Source organism: Diadema antillarum, unplaced genomic scaffold, assembly GCF_040938485.1.
Source record: "Diadema antillarum isolate AM-2024a unplaced genomic scaffold, OU_Dant_1.0 seq00000429_RagTag, whole genome shotgun sequence".
NCBI classification, from domain to species: domain Eukaryota; kingdom Metazoa; phylum Echinodermata; class Echinoidea; order Diadematoida; family Diadematidae; genus Diadema; species Diadema antillarum.
Genome location: NW_027271410.1, coordinates 198,278 through 217,586, shown reverse-complemented (window position 1 = coordinate 217,586; position 19,309 = coordinate 198,278). Strand labels below are relative to the sequence as shown.

General features: G+C 43.7%; 1 protein-coding gene across 1 annotated transcript in view; it reads left to right on the top strand.

Moving 5' to 3' along the window:
• Window positions 1–14,480, top strand: part of LOC139732502 (uncharacterized) — a 92,241-nt gene extending 77,761 nt beyond the window's left edge. Inside the window, exons 7-18 of the mRNA XM_071643363.1 lie at window positions 3,356–3,880; window positions 4,259–4,411; window positions 5,055–5,126; window positions 5,909–6,072; window positions 8,527–8,660; window positions 8,887–9,067; window positions 9,559–10,116; window positions 10,570–10,701; window positions 11,176–11,280; window positions 11,876–12,061; window positions 12,900–13,376; window positions 13,840–14,480. Coding sequence (XP_071499464.1) covers window positions 3,356–3,880; window positions 4,259–4,411; window positions 5,055–5,126; window positions 5,909–6,072; window positions 8,527–8,660; window positions 8,887–9,067; window positions 9,559–10,116; window positions 10,570–10,701; window positions 11,176–11,280; window positions 11,876–12,061; window positions 12,900–13,376; window positions 13,840–14,456 — 3,304 coding nt within the window. The 3' untranslated portion in view covers window positions 14,457–14,480. The remainder of the gene's footprint in view (window positions 1–3,355; window positions 3,881–4,258; window positions 4,412–5,054; window positions 5,127–5,908; window positions 6,073–8,526; window positions 8,661–8,886; window positions 9,068–9,558; window positions 10,117–10,569; window positions 10,702–11,175; window positions 11,281–11,875; window positions 12,062–12,899; window positions 13,377–13,839) is intronic.
• The last annotated feature ends 4,829 nt before the right edge of the window (window positions 14,481–19,309 follow it).

Genomic DNA, 19,309 nt, shown 5'->3' with positions numbered 1-19,309 from the left:
AAGTGGTCATACAAAAGGAAACAAAACAGTATTGATGCTCCTTTTTTTTTGGGGGGGGGGGAGGGTTGCATTGGGTGGATGAGGTTTGGAAGGGAGCAGCTGTGCAGAGGTATGTGAAATATGCACTGCACAATGTTTTACCGATAGTATCGAATAATCCCGCATTGTGTTGTACAAGAAGCTTATGTCTATGCTCTCTCTCCCTCGTCTTTTTTTTCTTTTGGTTGTTCATTTAATCCTCTTTCACACGCAGAGTAAATGCTGCTAATTCTCAATGGCAGCACCTGCATGCTACACCAGCCATGCTTGACTACGTTAAATGTAATTGGTTGTACAGTTCATGCTCCCCCACCCCCCCCCCCCGGAAAAAAAAAGGAATAGAAAGAAAGAACAAAAAGTAAAGAATAAGATGATGATATTATAATCGTAAATGCGAAGGGATACAGTGCCATTTACTCAATAGGGAGCTTTAGATTTTGACGCGCGGACGTTTGAGCCGACGCTTGCGCTGGACGTTCTCCTCTCCCTGCGTCGTGTGGAAAGGTAGCTTTAGATTACGCTGGGACGCAACGTATAAAAAATAAAATCGCGCCCCCATATGATCAGTGCATGAAGAAGCTCTCTACGTCGCAAACTGTGCGGACGTGAAAATAGCCCAGTACGCGTAGTAAACAACTCAGGCGACGCAAGCTAAAAATAGATTGACTTTACGCGCGCTACTGCGCAAGCTCAGAACATGTTTTTTTCCTTTGAACGTCCGCGCGTCTAAAATCTAAAGCTCCCTAATGTCATCTATGTATCTTGTAAATCTGGTTGGTTTTGAAATATCAACTCCAATTTCATGTGAAATGTCGACAACTCATGGCCACCCATTCCATAGGGCTTGTCTGCCATTTTTCCCTCTGATTTTCTGATCTTTCCCTCAATTTTTTCAATCCTTCCACTTTGATTTTAGACCTCCAACCCCCCCCCCCTTCTTGTTGCAACCCCATCACTTGGATTTTCCAGCTTTTTATACTCCATATAATAGTTAATTTTTTTCCAGACTTGGGAAGAGGCCAGCACTGAACTTAGGAAATACAAAGTGTCAGAAAATAGGAAACACATTCCCACAGAACTCTCAGCCAGAACCTGTGCCCACCTCTTTCATTAACCGCAGCGGCGTTCCGCGATGTAATCCCGAAAGGAGATCCGTGTGCGAACCTCATCAAAGGTGCGTTCCGTCCTTGGGCAAAGAGAATGGGGGTTCGATGTTTTTTTTGCATATTTTCACACCCTCGTGTTTGCACTTCCATCAAACTGCCGATACGCCTTGTGATCGTGCCTTTCTTTTTGAAAAACCTGCGTGACAGAGGTGAGAGGCGCTAGCGCATTCTAGCGATCACATAAGGACAAAAGATCCACCAAAGCACGACGATGCGTGCTATATTGAACTCTTGTCTTAAACTCGCTGGCGTACCATGTTAGACATTCCCACCCACATTCAGATACGTCTGACAAATTTTCATGCCCTCACCTTTATTCATTATTAGGAGGAAAGACCAAAAAGACAAAAAGAGAGGCAAGCTAATTTGCCCATCATAACTGACTACATTTATCTTTTTGTGACTAGTGGTATCTCTGTATAGAATTCACAGAATGTCATGTGATTGCCTGGAGCTTGAATTTATACCTCTTGGGGTTTTTTTTGTCCTAGTATTCCTTCTTCTTCTTTTTTCGATGTTAGCCATTTTTTTCCATCAACTCTGCTGCGAGTTTCCAACCTGGTGATTGTGCCATTGAAGGCTCCCACATGCTTCCTGCTCATTCGTTCCATCACGGATGTCGTGGGCTAATGTACAGAGTCTGTGTGATCTGAGGATAGCGGCCATTGCTCTCTCTTTCCCCCACAAAACCCCTTGTAAAGCCACAAACCAATGATTAGAATTAGCTGGGAGCAAAGAAGCCGCAGACACTGACCGATTCCCAAGCCCTCTGTCACATTCTAATGTGTCTGATACAACTGTATCGTTCGTTCCTTATGTTCCTTTTTTCTTTTCAAGCAGTGAGTTTGCCTGCTTTGGTCATGACTGCATTCAGCTACAGGTGTCGCATGTCGGGCATCTGAATCCCGTGAAAATAATTGAGTTTGGATTGGTCAAGGCTGCCTTGTCAGTAAGACCAGAAATAGATTGACCCTCTTCTTGTCTGCAGGGCTGCTTTCAGGTTAAAAATTGGAACTTTAATTGGAAAGTTAAAAATCGGAACTTTAAATGGTTTGGCTGTCTTTATGAAGTAGAGCCTAATATTTCTGTGTATTGTGCAACTTGTCACCTCACATTGGAATGCAAGCAATGTTTGCTCTTCATTTGCGTGCTTCATTCAATTTCCTATTGTTGCATAAGCATTCGACTGTAAAACTTTATATATGTGATAAATATCCTTGACTCGAAATCCTTTTTTTTAATTTGTTTTTCATTTGGTTGAAATGATGCTAACGTTTCACAACACCTATTGCAGTTTGAGACAGTGTGTGTGTGTGTGTGTGTGTCCTGGAGTTTTGGTTTGGGAAGGAATAGGGATGATGTAGGGTGACTGCAAAACTCTTTTTTTTTTTAAATTTAAATCACCTTTTGAAGCGGGAATAAACAGGAAAAGATTCATGGCTTTTGAACTCGGTTGTGGATGTTGTTGCTTCGGAGTTTCTGGATCCCTCGGTTGGGGGCTGATCCCCGGACTTTGGCGATAATCCTTGGATGCTGATGATGCGGAACGAACCACCTTCCTCGCCAGATGTTGGTGTCACAAGGCGTGGAATCTGCAATTTTCATCCATACCTGTACAATTTCAGCCTCTCAATTTTTGTCTGTCATCGCCTGGCATGTTTCCTCTCCCTCTCCTCCTCCCAAGGTTAAGGTAGCTCCGCTGGGCAGCTGGCAAGCTAGCAGTGATCTTCTTCAGAGCACCCCTCATCCTGTCCACAGATTTAGGCAGTGACCCATCATGATTTTAGCTATTCAGCAGCCCACCTTTTTAATTTTTCGTTGTATAAAAGACAGGTCAGAAGGGTTGGAACTTCCAGTGATAGAGGACAGTTTTCTCTCTTATGGCATGACTCAAATATCTTTTGTGCCTTTTTCATTTTTGGCCCCCCCCCCCCCCCACCTCTGGTATTCTTTCTTGTGATCTGCATTGATTCTCCAGATAAAGCAAAACACAAAAACTGTTTAGAATCTTAAATATTTCTGGTGATGTGAAACAGGACTGACAAACTGATGTCCAGCATATCAAAATGATTATATGCAAATTATAATATGACATCACAAGCAGCAGAGATCAAACGACTCATCCTTTCTCTGTTTTGCTTTCTATACAGAGAGCTGAGTCGCAATGAGCTGACCACAGTGGACAGTCTGGTCTTCAGTGGCCTGGACTCTCTGGAGGAGCTGAACCTTGAACGCAACCACCTGGCCGAGCTGATGGACGGTGCCTTCTACGGCCTCAACTCCATCCAGCAACTGGACCTGGACGGCAACGAGCTGACATCCATCAGCCGTCGCTGGCTCTTCGGTCTCGAGTCCCTGCTCCACCTCTCCGTGGCCCACAACCGCATCAACGAGACCAAGGCCCTGGGCTGGGACTTCTGCCCCCAGCTGGAGTACCTGAACCTGGCCTACAACAGGCTGACCAGTCTGGAGGCAGAAGAAGAGGAGGAGGAGGGCGGAGAGCGGGGCCTGGAGGGCGGGACCGGGGCCGGTGGTCCCAACGCCGGCAACAGGATGGGGGAGACGTCGGGGGTGGCTCCCTGGCCACCCCTGCTACGGGAGCTGTACATCAACCACAACCGCATCACCCAGGTGGCCGACAGAGCCTTTGTCCAGCTCAATATGCTGCAAGTCCTGTAAGTGGTTATCGTAGGACTTGATAACTTGGTAGTTTGTTATCTTGTGACTTGACAGGTGATATCCATAAATTCCCTTCAATAAACCTCTCTTCCTTGCTCTCTTCCCCTCCCTCTTTCTCTTGTGTTGTGTGTAGAATAAAATCTGTGTTCATTGAAACATGAGTTTTGGTTATTTGTGTGCATGGCTCTTGTGATGCTGTAGATATAAGTGTAAGGCATCGTCGTAAGTGTTAGTGTAAGGCATTGTCGTAAGTGTTAGTGTAAGGCATTGCTGTGAGTGTTAGTGTTAGGTGTAATTGCAAGCACACATTAGATGAACAGGGAGGAAAACACTGGGATCTCATTGTGTTGTGTTTTTCTTTCCTCTTCCCACAGTGATCTGAGTGACAATGACATTGCCTGGACCGTGGAGGACATGACGGGTGCCTTTGACGGCCTGGAATCCCTGCAGAGACTGGGGCTGGCCAACAACCAGATCAACTCCATTGCCAGGAGAGCCTTCAATGGACTGGCCAACCTCCAGTCGCTGTGAGTACTCGGTCACTGTCAGGAGTGTCGCTAGCTCCAAGGATGGGGTTGACTGATGATGTGGAAAGTGATGATGAATCCATCATGATGGTTGGTGTGGTGGTGGTGGTGGTGTGAATTAGGATGACATTGAGGATGGTGATGATGAAATTGAGGATGATATGGTAGTCATGGTAATGGTAATGACCAAGAGGATAATAATGGATTGGACCATGGTGATGATAAATCTGACGACGACGACGACGACGATGATGATGATGATAATGGTGATGGTGATGATGATGATGATGATGATGATGATGATGAATATCAGGAGGATGGTAGTGATGAGTTGATGTGAGAGAAAGAGTTTAGATCCCAGTAAATTTGTGTGTTAATCATCCACAAGTGACTGTGATATTGCCATGGCAACATGTCAACAAACTGTAAGCATGTTGAAATAAGTGCCAAGAATGATAGTGTTGTTAGTCCTAGAAGTTGTTTCTGCTGACCTCCTTTATTCGAGCAAGAATAGAGATTGCATATTGGCACTGTCGTATTGTAGTAGTGATATATGTAGTGTAAGAAATGGAGGAGCATGTTGAGTTGTAATGTTTTTTGTTCACAGCATGCTCTTTTTCCTCTTGTTGTATTTGTCTTCCAGGGATCTGGCTGGAAATCCAATTACCACCGTGGAGAATAACGTCTTTGAGGGCATGCCAGAGCTGAGTCAGCTGTAAGTAGTTTTGCTCACATAGAATTGAATGAATGGGACTGTTGCATTGTAGTGTGGGACAGATATTGACCTCTCACACTATTTTGTTTTGTTGCCTTACAAACGGTAACTTTCACCTTGATGTATGTATAATTTGATGAAGGGTTGTTTTGACTACCAATGGCTTCATCATTACTTGCCTTGGAGTATGACAAAATCTGGTTACTGTAAACCAGAAATTTTTGCTTGCATGAAACTTTCATGAATTTTGCAAGGAGCCAGGATTCACAAGAGTAAAATACATGAGAAAGTTTTTGTCAAAGTAATGCAGTTAATACCAGTACAATGCTATACACCATCATGATCGGCAATCAGCAAAAGTTTCGTGCCACGAAAAAGGTTGTCGGCTCCAATTTGCGAAAGTTTCATGCTAAGGAAATTTCTGGTGTTACACTTACTGTATTCTGCCGCAATGAATGTCTCTTTGGAATGTTTAAACATTGGTTCACCAGAATTGAGCATTTATTGTAATAGTTCCATGACCCTTGCATGTCATCTGGGAGGCATTTCATCAAGCGTTTTCTCAGATTTTTTTCTTCTGACAAATTTGCTCTCAGTCAATCAGGATCAAGGATTTCAGTAGCTTAAAACAGTTTGTGAGAAAAAAATGTCCGACAAAACGCTTCGTGAAATGCCCCCGTGGGAGCCCAATTCTGGAAAAACAAAAACAGAACAAAAGCAACAACAATAGAGAATTAATTTATCTTTAATTATTTCTTCATCTGTCTTTCTTCTTTTCACAGACTGGTGAACAGTTCCAGCATGGTGTGTGACTGTCAGATCTCATGGTTCCCCACCTGGCTGCAGGCGCAGAATCTGGAGGCGGGCGTGGACGGTCGATGCGACCATCCGGCCGTCCTGCACGGTTCCAACATCTTCAGCGTCGCCGCAGAGGACTTCACTTGTGGTGAGCTGTCATCCCAAGCTGCAGCTTTTTTTGGGGGGGGGGGGAGGGGGGAGATTTTGTTTTCTGTTGTATCAAGGCTCCCTATTTTGTCAGAAATGTTGCCAACAACTTTGCCAGTTTCATGCAACATTTTTCGAGCAGTGAGGGACCTATTGTATGGACTACTATGCCATTTTGGTGTTTTACTATCCAATGAGGCGCGTGTAATTTTGATGTGATAGGCTTGTAAAAGGAAGAAATGAAAAGAGGCTAGGATCTGCTTGCCATGCACAGCTGTGCTGGCATTTTCAAAATACCTGTTACACCAAGTTGTCATTTTCTGAAGTTAGTCAAACTTTGGAAATGCTGCTGAATCATTTTGGTTTGCTTTTGATAAAGAATTGTGTGGTAAAGGTAGACTTCTATTAACCGTCACATGTGGACATTGGTCATGTGGATGTATGTAGATGTCATGCAGATGTAGATGTCGTATACCTTGGATGGTGGTGACAAAATTGGTCATGACACCACATGTGCAAAAGCCCTGTGGGGTGGGGGGGGGGGGGGGGGGGGTGGAGATATCGCCATTTTTTTGTTCACAAAGAATCAAGAAAGAATTCCAGAATGGAGTAGCACTCTTGGTCTCTCTCCCCAAACCCTTCCCCTCCCCCACCCCATCCCACCAAGCGGTGAGGAGGGTTGATCCGACGATGATCCAATCACTGCTAAAGGTAGAACACATTTTTGGCTCCCGACTGAAGGGTGGATCATCTTCCCCTCCCCCTGCCCCCCCCCCCCCACCCCTCCCAACCCTTCTATCCCTCTACTGACCCGAGCTCTATCTCACATGGCATGTGTCCTATATCTGTCTGCTTTTCCTCTCCGCAGCCTGTCCTTGTTCTGTCCACTTAACCTCATTTTCCGGCTCAGTCTCCGAGAAATAAAAAGGGGGGAAAAAAAGATCAGCGAAAATTGACAGGCTGCGCAAATTTCAGCAACTCTGCTGTCTCCTTCTTGCTCTTGGTTTTCAAACGCTATACTCGTCGTCTTCTTCTGTTTTCTTCTTGTGCGTCACTTGCAATTCAGATCTTTATATCGCTTTTTTCTCGCCTATCTCTGTGTTCATCTTTTCACAGCCTTGTCCCATGTCTTTCTGCTACTTCCTTTTTCTCTTGCCCCCCCCCCCCCTTTCCCTCATTTTTTCCCCCTCTCTCTCTTCTCTCCTTTTCCTGTGCTTCCATGGTTCCCAGTGAAGCTGTTGTCTCAGGGAATTGTCATTTGAGGAGAAAAAGAAGTGGGGGGATAAAGTTGAAGTAATGCTGATGCCGAGGATGATCCTTGAAGCACCAGATGATGCTTGCTTATTGAGTGTTTACTGCTTTTCCTCGCCCAAGTCGAAATCAAAATTGTCGCGCCTAAATGGCAAAGGAACAACGTCTTTGAGTGTGCTTGAGTTTTGTGTTGAAAACACATCCACAAAAAAAGAGAAAAATGTCAACAACAAAAAAGGGAGGGCTGGAGCTGAGGATTCATTATTTCTTTCTTTGTTGCCTGCATGAAGTAGAGTGGTCACTTGAGCACTTGGTTAGTTTTGCTCACCATTGTCGATTAGAAAGTGATTATTGAAGTGGACATGCTTGGGATTCTTCGAGAATAATTGCATGAAATGAAAGGGTCATTCTCATTGAAAGAGTAACCAAATTGAGGGATAGTTTCAAGACTATGCGTCATTGTGCAAGACTTTGTAGTCAAGATGTTCTAGGAGGTAGTTAAATAAGAATATGATGAGATTATGTACCATGTATTCAAGATGTTTTGGGACGTAGTTAAATCAGACCTGTTTTTATGACCTCTATTTATGTCAATAACAGACAAGAAATGATGTGTGAATTCACCCCTCAGCACTTGGGTCAAACTTTCCTAATTCTTTAATCTTTGTCTTTATCATCTTTAATAATGTCCCCTCCTCCTCTGTCTCTTTTTTTATTGCTAGTGAGCTTGAAACATGTTGTCATCCAAGTACATAGTCATCCCTCTGCTCCTCAAGATTTATCATGTGTTTGTTTGTTTGTTTTTTCATCCATTCCATCTTCAATACTTTGGATGTTTTCTGCATCCTTAGACTCGCTAGACAGTCTTTTGTTGGTAATCACTCCTGACAAGATTCACTGTTGTGGTTGGATATTTGATATGCTCACTTTGAGTGTTTGAAGATTGGAAATTGTCATCTTGGCGGTGTTATTTATCTCAGTACCTCATTTTTTAGATTGCACTCTCCTTTGTTAAGCATCAACAGCTATTCAGATACAATTCTTCCTTAGCTCTCATTGTCCATCTAAATCTCTGTTTTGTCTCAGGCTTCTGACTTTTCTCCAGAATCTTTTTAGGACAGTCTCTCATTATCCCTGATTATTTTTTTTGTGTGTTTGAATGATTTTTGTTTCTGACTCATTCCATCTTTTGTTCGTGTTGCAGATGATCGTCTGAAACCATTTATCATCCGAGAGCCAGATGTGGTGACGTCACTGAGAGGGGACAACGTTTCCTTGATCTGTACCGCTGGAAGCACGAGTGACACGCCAGTCAAGTTTGTGTGGAAGAAAGACAGGGTGGGTGGTTTTTGTGAAGATTTACTGTCATTCACCAGCTTCATTCGGAAACAATATTTACCAATATTTTTTTTTTCAATGGTGATGTGTAACAATAAACCGTGCTATGGTTTGATTAGAGATAGTCAAGGATAAATATTGTTGTCAGAAGCACCAATGTGCACACAACAAGGATTTCATCCTCAATTATTATTGTTGCTGATCTTGACCCACCCCCAAAATCCAGACCATCCTGGAGGCTGCCAACACCATCTACTACGAGCGGCTGAACCCGAACCGCGTCAATGAGTACACGTCGGTGCTGAGCCTTCCCCACATCCGAGAGGAGGAGGAGGGGCGCTACCAGTGCATCATCTCCAATGAGTTTGGCTCCACCTACTCCAAGAAGGCCAAGGTCACCGTGCACAGTGAGTTTTTGCATGTGTGGGGGGGGGGGGGGGGGGAGGGGGGCAATCCTCTCCCCCGCCCCTACCCCTTGCCTCTACCTCAGTGACTCCCATCTCCCTCTCTGCCTCTTGATTCATTCTTTATCCTAATATCATTTGCTCATTGCAGTTTGTCAGAATTTTACATGTGCCGGGAAGTATAACATCGTTTTTGTGGAGCATTTTTTATTTTCAAGACCTTGATTTTGCTTTTGTCTAGCTTTTTGTATGTTCAAGACCTTGATTTTTTTAGATATTTGTTAATGTTGGCATTGGGGGGAAAAATAGAGCATGGGGTAATTGGGAGCTTTATGAGGTCATGAAACGGATAGATGCACAAAATCTCTTATTTTAAACAATGTTTGCTTGGAAAGTTTTTATTGAAATCAGAGAGCGGTCTTGAAAGTATCATGTGATTTTTATAATGTACTATTTGATTAATCTGTTTCTCTTTGCCTTTGCTTCCTGTCTAGTCTTCCCATCATTCACCAGCACACCGATTAACATCAATGTCCAAGTGGGGGGCGTTGCCAATCTCCCGTGTGCCGCAGTGGGTCACCCGACTCCAAAGATCGCCTGGCAGAAGGACGGCGGCATCAACTTCCCCGCCGCCCGGCAGCGCCGCTTCAAGCTCAACGAGAAGCTGGAGCGGTTCTACATCGACGACGTGCAGATGATCGACACCGGCGTCTACACCTGCACCGCCCACAACGCCGCTGGCACCATCAGCACCAACGCCAGCCTGACGGTGCTGGAGCAGCCATTCTTCACCCGGCAGATGAAGGATTTGAGCGTCACTGTTGGTGAGCCAGCGGTGCTGGAGTGCAACGCAGAGGGAAGTCCGCGCCCCAACATTCGGTGGTTCAAAGATGGGGTTGCGTTTGTGCCGGGCGAGGGGACGCACCTGACTGACTTTGACCGGTACCTGATCATCATGAACGCCGAGAGTTCCGACAGTGGCAGCTATGTCTGCGAGGCATCCAACATGCTTGGAATTCAGACCGATGGTGCTAAACTGACCGTCAGAAAGAGTAAGTCTACAAGGAGCTGCAATCATACACTTCTTGACGTAGTCATTTAATTTCTGCTCGGTGACTCTTGAGAAATGGTGTTTTGTTTTGTTTTGTTTTTGCGTTTCACCAACTGCATTCAACAGTCACCATTTTAGCCATTTTATAGAGGCACTAAAATTACTAAAAAGAATCCATAGTAGTTTGTGAGACTAAGACCTTAATGAATCCAACCTATGGCATCCATTCTGAATATTGCTTTTTGTATTTAATAATTGTAAATAGAATCATTGCATTTCTTTTCATGAGTTGACTGTGTTTAGCTTAATTTCATCACAGAGTTTTCTTGCAGCTAACTGACCTTATCAGGTATATTCTAATACAGCTTCTAGTCAGTATACCGTAGCAAAACACTTGCTATTTAAGGTCAATGTTGAGATGCAGTCACTATATCGCTCCTTCTCTCCAACGTAGACACTCAGACGATCTGGAACATGACCACCACCACTATCATCATTGTGGTAGTCATCTGCTGTGTGATGGGGACTTCGCTCATCTGGGTGGTCATCATCTACCAGACCCGAAGGCGGCCCAAGAGATTTCGAGGTGAGCGGGGCGAGGAATCAATCTCCCTTTTGCTCTCGATAAATCACAACTGTGGCTCCTAATTTTTTTGAGGCCCACCAAGATCAAGTGTGAATCTTTGTCATTTTACATGTTCAGGAACCCACAAGAACAGAATGAGAACTGAGAATCGTCCCTCTTCAAGAGGCAAAGTGAAGCCTAATGGAGCAAAGCAGTTTCTTCCACTTCTGATTGACAGTGAGCGTGGCTTTGGGTCCCTCCACAATGCTCGATGTGATATGAAAACACATATGAGCATTCAAAAGTGATTGGAAGAAAATCGAGAGTCCTGAATCCAAACTCAGATTGAAAACCTCTCTGTGGCAAGCATGGTAGTTAGTGTTTGCCAAGATCTGTTTGTGATGTGTATGTAGCAATCCAGTTATGATAACAATACCATCAGGTATTAATGTGCATTCTATGTGCTGGTTTTCCTCCCCCGTCTGCCTTCTCTAGTTGCAGAGACCCATGTTGTTCCGGCAGAGATCCCCAGCTCCACTCTGAATGGCTCGTCGGAGGGCACCATTCACCAAGAAACAAGCAGTGGTGTATCCAGCGCAGGTGAGTCCCTCTTGTCCCGCCACCGAATAAAATTGCGCTATAGGAGCAAATGTGATAACACCCAAATCATTGCATTAAACCTTATTTCTCAGTACATTCACAAAATAACCCTAAGTAAGACCATGGAGGCCTTGGTATTATCCTCGCATACATAGTGTTCCTCGGGCAGAAACATGCGGTCGTCATGCATACAGGCCCAAATGTGCGGCAAGTGACATGTTTCATAGACATCCCAAACATGAAAATACTAGAGTGGGACCTGCTAACATGAAAATACTCAGGGGACCACAATGCTTTTTAGTGCTGGCTGATGGGATATGTCTTGTTTCTAGGAGATCCAAGGGTGATTTGCAGTATGCGATGGCCAATGCTTGCATCGATGAATTTTTTTTTGTGGTTGGTGTGCAGTGTGAGTTAAACATCTCATTTTTGACATGTACTGCCATTTGGGATTTGCAATAGACAGACTTCCTTTGTAACGCAGGTGTATGCCAGCCATGGAAAGTCCTGCAGAAATTTGCTGCTTTTATTTTTCCCTTTTGAATCGTATCCCCCAACCTTGATTGATTTTTTTTTCCCCCCCGCCATCTCACAGCAACCGACAAGTACCAAGGGGACAACGTCAGCGACTGCGACTCCCTGGACGGACCGCTGGGCAAGCTCAGCACCTTCAAGTTTCCCAGCCGGGTGCGCATGGCGGCCATTTTCCCCAGCGAGACTCAGATGCAGGACCCACCGGAGCTGGACATGTGCGGACCCAAGCACCGCTGTAGCATGACCGGTGAGGCAGACTAGCCACATTCAGCACAGATCATTACCCACATGGGGTCCCTGTGCAATCTCTTGCCAACAGAGGGCAGCAGACACCAGTGTGCTAAAGCCCCATAGCATACACAGTGTGTAGCTGTTAATTTGCTTTCAGACAGCCCCATATTATGTCTGCAGTAACAGATTCTGCCATAGAATACACGCAATGAACATAAAATGCATGCAGCATTTGTTTTCAGCAGTTTTTTTGTCTTTGTTTTGTTTTGTTTTGTTTTTGTTTTTGTCTGTTAGCAAATTGCACTAGTCAAAGTTTTTGAACTGTGCGGTAATTCTAGTGTAATGTGTAAGTTACAAAAGTTATCATCATTATGGCACAACTAATTAGTATATGAAATTGTGCATACATGGAACAATATCAGAGCTTGTCCTAGATTTGAATGCATTTCCTTAAGTAAAGCATCTCAAAGCAAAATATGTAGAATGCTTTTTGTATTTATCAGATATATTCCACTGAAGCAGATGTAACATGTTGTTTTGTCATAGAGTGAATGCTGCCATGTCTATGTTTTAACGAGTTTGTGTTGAAGTTGATGTCCCTAATCATTTCTTGGCAATATGTGCACAAATTTCGCACAAAAACCCATGAGCGGGTAATATAATGTGCCATGCAGAGTGTTAAAAAAGATTAAATAGGAGTGAGGTTATAATGACACAGAGAAAAGTGTGGTATTCAATGATGGTTTGTTATGTAGTAAATCATTATGTTTTTGTTGAGATCAACAAAAATTTCTTGGGTTATAGTCGTGATTTTTTAGAACAGATTTGATGACCCAGGAATTTTTCTTTATCAGATAACACCCACCGCAGCAGCTTAGACCGATACTGCCTGACAGACTCCGTAAGCGAGGCAGACCACAACACTTTGGAAAGGCGGGGTCAGCTCATCGCCCCACCCTGCTGCGGCCTTGCCGGGCGCTCGCTGGACAGTGCAATCAACAAGCACCCGTACCTCCACCATGGGGTGGGGGGCCGCGGGGGGCGGATGACTCACCCGGACCGCGCCCGCAGCGACGGGGAGGATGCGGAGATCGAGGAGGAGGAGGAGGACGATGAAGATGTTTTCCAGGACGAGGCGACCAGGGACCGGTTGCAGCGGGAGCGGCTGCTGACCAACTCGGATGAGGGGCTGGGCAGCCAGACCGCCTCGCCGGTCAACCGGCAGAACCACCACCGCCACCACCCTTCGCCGCAGTGCTGTCATTCCTATACCTCAGTGTCGTCGCCCAACGGTCGGTGCACCTCACCAAGCAGCTTTAAAATACCTCATGGTGAGTACGGACCAGGTTTCTGCAGGTCCTATTTGATTTCATCTGCTCAGTCTAACCAAAAATGCAAAAATATGATTTAGTGCAGATTTGACACTAAAGGTCAGTTACAAGACGTACTTGCTTTGACGTAGTCTGTGCAGCAGTGTTCTTAAGCAATGATATAGCAAGACCTGGAGAGTACTCCCGCTGACCTAAAGCCAAGGTCACTTGGTTGAGAGCACAAAGTGTTTCTATGAACTTTACAAAGTGTTAATAATGCCCTCATGAATTTATATTGACAATTTTTGTCTGTTGATATGCAGCAAAGTGTTAGTGACCTCCCAAATTCGGTATAGAAAATTAGCTATTATCAGTTATGCTGTTGATATCGAGTAAGCAACCTGTTGCATTGTGAGTGGATGATATGAGATTGTGAGTCTGACTGATGGAGCTGTTTGGATCTCTTTGTCCTCTATCCTGGCAGAACATGAACAGAGCAGAGACCTCTGCCCAGCGATGACCATGTCATCTTCATCGTTGCCGTGCAACGGGAGGATCCCTACCATGCACCTGTACGAGAACCCGACGACAGGCGTCCACAATCAAGATAGAGACTTGATCTCCGGCCACCATCTGTGCCGGAGCCACAATCATGTAAATAGTGCAAGCAATGTGAGTGGCGGCGGGGTGAATATCAACAACAACAGCAACAACAACCACTGCCACGTGGCACCCGCCAGCCCGACTGTCAGACAGTCGCACAGCATTCCCTCTGCAATAGCTTCCACCGGTGGCGACATGTCGCCGGGCATCGTGGCCCCGCTGTCGCCCACAGCCCACCTGTCGCCCACGCTGGGCGGCCACCAACATCTCCACCACTTCCCCCACCGCAACCAGCCGCCGCAGCAGCAGCAACATCACTGCAACGGCAAGTATCCCCGCCAGAACCAGCGACACTCGCGCCACGAGCGGCACCGCTCCGAGAAGAAAGGGGGCCAATCGATCCCACGAACTTCGTACCTGCCGGCGTCGAAGGCGCATCCGGCACATGCCTCAAATCGTGTGACGTCGCCAACATTAACATCCCCAGCGGAGGTCTGACGAGACCTTTTTTTTTCTTCTTTTTTTTTCCAAATTCCAAATGTGGAGATGTGGCCCCCTGCAAATTCTGAAATGACAGCCAAATGCTTTTTGTGTGTGTGTGCAACAACCAGAGATGTCTAAAGCTAAATATATGATGTGAACATGGTTGCTATTATACTCATTATTTTCAACACTATGGATGCAAACAAGAAAAAAAAAGGAAATAGTGGATTTATTCTTCCTTCTCACTTGTGAAAGATCCCCATGCTTCGAGAGAGAGCAGCACAATTTTTTCGTTCTTTTGTCGGTTACACCGCTTCGGCGCCAGATCTTTGCAGCACCACCGAATATTGCTTCCTGTGCCTGTTGTAGGAGCACAGGATTTTAGCGCTTAACAACGTCCTCACGCAACTTCGTCTTACCTTATCGCAATGGATATCCACCTTAACGTGATGCAATTGCCATTTAGAGGATATCAGTGAAACTATTAAAAAGAGGAAGGATTGAGTGCTGGGCAATGAGAGAACTGTCACAAGTTGAGCTTTTCTGCGTTGTTCCTTTTTCATTTTAACGCTAAGTTTGATATACTGTCACATCTGTATAGGATCTGAAATATCTCGTAAGTGCTATAAGTATGTCTGTCTGTACGTTATACCGTTACTGATCTTCCCTCGTTTGCAAGGCCAATTATTGCGGTGGCATCTTGTGCTGTCCTTGTGTGTAAGTGATCTGTTCGCCCCGTCTTTTTGTTAAGGGATTCCTTTGTGATACTAGCCCTTGACATTGTGATGTAAACATAAGGGGCCTATGATAGCAAAAATGTTTGGTTTTTGGAATCATCTTAAGCACATGCCATACAAGGCTCATCTTGTACCTATAAAACATTTTCTACATACTGGTGCGCATTTAGCTCAAAGTCGAAAGAGAGAGTGATTCATTCAATCTTAACCCCACCCCCCACAGTTTGATTCTGACAACACACACTTACATTTTTTCTACAAAGAGAATATTTCGTTTGGGACTTTATCCGAAAATGAAAATCTTGTCGAGTCAGATTCTTGAGACCAGGAATTCAATCTGCCGTGACAACGTAAATGCATTAATCATAAACCGATTATGTGTCATGACTGCTCGTCAGTTGAATCCTGTCCAAGGTCTTTCCTTTCCCACAACTCCTTCAGTGGGAGGGGGGAAGCATTCTTGAAAACTAAGTCTTGTAGAGAGTAACCAAGAGGGAACTTACAGGGGAGGGAAAGTGTAACAGTTTAATTCATGTAGAACAATCGATTGGGTGGAACACAGTGTCTGGACTGAAACCCCACTCACACCACCAAAGGATTGCTCCTAATATGTGTACGATTAGTGTTACGAAGCTAGCATGTCTCACATTGCTTCTTTTTTTTTCTGTCTGTTCTCTTCGGGTTTTGCAAAGATGTTGTCATGTTCTTTGTCAGGTGATGTGAACGAAAGCTTTAAAACTTTGAATGTTGTCATTTGTTTTGAAAACGTGTTTTATCTGAAGTGCAATGATGACCAAAAAAGTCATATTTTTTCTGTAACTTTTTTTTTTTCATTTTTTGTTGTTGTAATTTCACTGTGCTGATCAGTAGATGTGTGTTTGAGAGTGCTCTTCTCGATCTAATCTATTTCATTTTTTTTTTTTTTTTTTTGTCGGTTGGTTGGTTTGTTTGAGGCAGAGACGCTATTTGATTTGAGAGAGAAACGATATTTATGCAAAGTGGTGCAGTTCTTGTTCTTCCCACCGTATTTTGTGTTCTGATTTCTATTTTTGAAAGGTTGACGAAAAATGTTTTATTTGCATGCATGTTGCCATTCTGTGTGAAAACTGCTGCCGACTTCCTAAGGTTATCAAAGTCTGTGATTATCGTTATTATTCTTTCTTCCTTTTTTTTTGGTTGAAACGTAAGAGCGTTTATTGCATGGATTTTTTTTTTCGTAGTTTTTCGGGAAGAAGTGACTGAGCAGGGAGTGGAAGAGTAGACGGGTTTTACAGAAAAAAAAACGTGAAATAAAGTGAAATTTTTAATGATGTGTCAGGATTTGATGGCATGGTGGCAAAAAGACGTGCGTCGCGGGCAGTTTGACTTCCTTTTCATGCCACGCCTTTCTTGCAGAAATGAAACGGCTTATAGCATTCTGGGCTCCCCTGTTGGGTTTGGATCTGCATTTGGAATAAACGGGCTATTCAGGATATAATGGCAGATCTTCATACAGGGCTCAAGCTCTTGGCATTTAAATTTTCCGTCTGAAGATTGCCAATCTGAGTCAAGTAACCACATTTTTGGTTTGGGGTAGGATTTTATTGGGGGGGGGGGGATGTGCATCAGTGTTTCTATGGCCTTTGTGTCAAGTACATGTAGCATTGCACTTGCCCATATTATTTGGAAAGTTTATAACTCTTTGGATGACAGAAGTGAGAAAAATGGACGGATTGCGACAAAGATAGAAGGATGCTTGGGTTGTAATGTGGTCAATTGACCTACAAGTGCCATTTTTGTTCCATAGATTTTACCGCTACAGTCCAAACTGTAGTCAGCACGTCAGATTGGGTCCTCAAGCCATCCTCACCAAAGGTTGTGAGCCCAGAATGTTCCAAAGCAACTGTTGACAGCCATGGTAGTGTTTGCATGTAATATGTACATAGAGAGATTGTTTTTCTTCTTCTTCTTCTTCTTCTTGTCATCTTGTCTTCTTTGAAAGAATGGAGAGTCCAAGAAAGAAAGAAAGTGAAAAGTGAATGATGTGGAAAGAGTATTGTGTAGCTACAATCCGATGCCGTCTGGTCGTACATAAGTTCATGACGATTCGCATTGGGTCAGTGGAGAGTCTATCGCCGTTTTTTCGTGTTATCATTATTCTACCTCTGTACGTGTAAGTTTTGAAAGCGTGTATCCGCGTGCTGCTGTGTGTGGCGCGATGGGTTGCCATGTCAACCAGGCACTGAAAAACAAGCTTATGTCTCAATGTCAATATGTGTAGAATAGGAAAGGAGAAGAAATTTACAAAAAGTAATGTATGGCTACTATTACCAAAGCATTGTGTGAAATAAGATAGTGAATTATGACGGGAGATAATGTACTGTTTTATTCATTATTTATTCTTGCTGGATTTTTTTGTTGTTATTGAATGTACATTTCAGGGCCATTTTATTCTTTTTTTAAATTTTTTTCTGCAGAGAATTTTTTGTCTTCTGTTCACACACACCATATGCTGTCTTCTTGTGCTAACTAAACCATTGCATTGCAGAGCAAAGAGAGTATTTTGTTCTGCATATTATTTTGCAAAAGCTCTGAGAAATCCCACCATTATCCATCGAAAACACTCGAAAAGAAAATACATGTAAGTCTGCAAAGTCTCAAGCTTGATTTAATGTGGAGGTCTTGTCACGTCGTTGTTCCTGTTTTGTAAAAGTGCCGCTTTATCGTAATTGTCTCGAACTGTCCCGTGGCGGTAATGTATGAATTTTTGTCAGAAATCGCAAGATGTTTTGCCAAAAACACAAAATAGAAAATTGTTAATTTGCTCATTTGATTCTTCTGCCAAATAATATAAGTGCCAACCCCCGTGTGAATTGCTAACTCGTATGTGTAACTTGACTGTTGTTTTAAAAGTTTGTCACTAGAAATTCCAAGCTGTCCGGTGGATTAACTAATTCAGCCTTTGTAGGAGGGAATGAAAATAAAATCTCCAGAGTAAAGTAACAGAGCCTAGCGCCTGTTTAACCTTTGTCAAGATTGCATTGGTAGATTGCAAACTTGCCTTTAATATATCCCCCAAAAGTGTAAATGTTGTGAACATGTTTTTTGATCAAAAGAGCTGATTTGGTTGTTTTACTCACAGTCCTTTGCCTTAATGCTAGTCCTCGGAGTTTGCCTAAAGTTGAAGATCAAATGATGGAAGCACGGTATTTTCTTTCTGGTGTTAAGCTGGTTTAGGAGCATTTTATGGCATATTTTAAGGGGTCTAGGGCAATTACCCCCTGGGCAATTACCCCGCACCCTTCCCCTGGCCCTAATCATAATCCTAATCCTGAACCTAATCCTATCCCTAACTCAAACTCCTAACCCTAACCCTAACCCTAACCCTAATCTTTACTCTAAGCTTACCACTAACCAGTATTTAGCCGGGGGGTAATTGCCCTCTGGGGGTAATTGCCCGGATACGTATTTTAAGGTACGATGCCCAGACATACAAGGTTGTGTGCATTTCACATTAGTCCCAGAGATCTATATTGTGGGTTGCAAGTGCACGATGAGAAACGTAGCCAGCCCAGTTTTCCTGCCACCAAAATTATGTTGAGGTATTTCTCTACTTTCGACAAAATAGTCTCCCACGAATGGACATCTTTTTGCTTTTCAGACACTGCAAAGGGATGTCTTTATGCCAGAATTCACAAAAATAGTTTGATTTTTGTGTGTGGTTGTATAAATTTTGAATGTGCAAATGTGTGTCACACGTCGCGCCAACAAACATCCTATACTAAATGCTGTATGCATGGGAAGACATGCCTGCACAAGGTATGCATATTTCTTGCTTATTCTAGTCCGTGGACGATATCCAAAGCACGCATTTGATTGAAAATACCTTTGTGAATTTGCACCTCAATGTCTTTAAGATTTCCTTCAAACAGAAATGATATGTTTTTCCCTGTTGAACACCAGCAGTCCCTGTTTGAAAAAATAGAAAGATGGAAACAAAAACAGTGCTTATACTGTTATGCAGACATCACTCAAATGTAATTTTAACTGAAAGACTGTGGAAATCATAATGTCACAATATTCCATATGTGGTCATGGAAATGATTTTTTTTTCTTGTAGCATGTTCAAGATGTAGCTTGTATTCTAAGAAA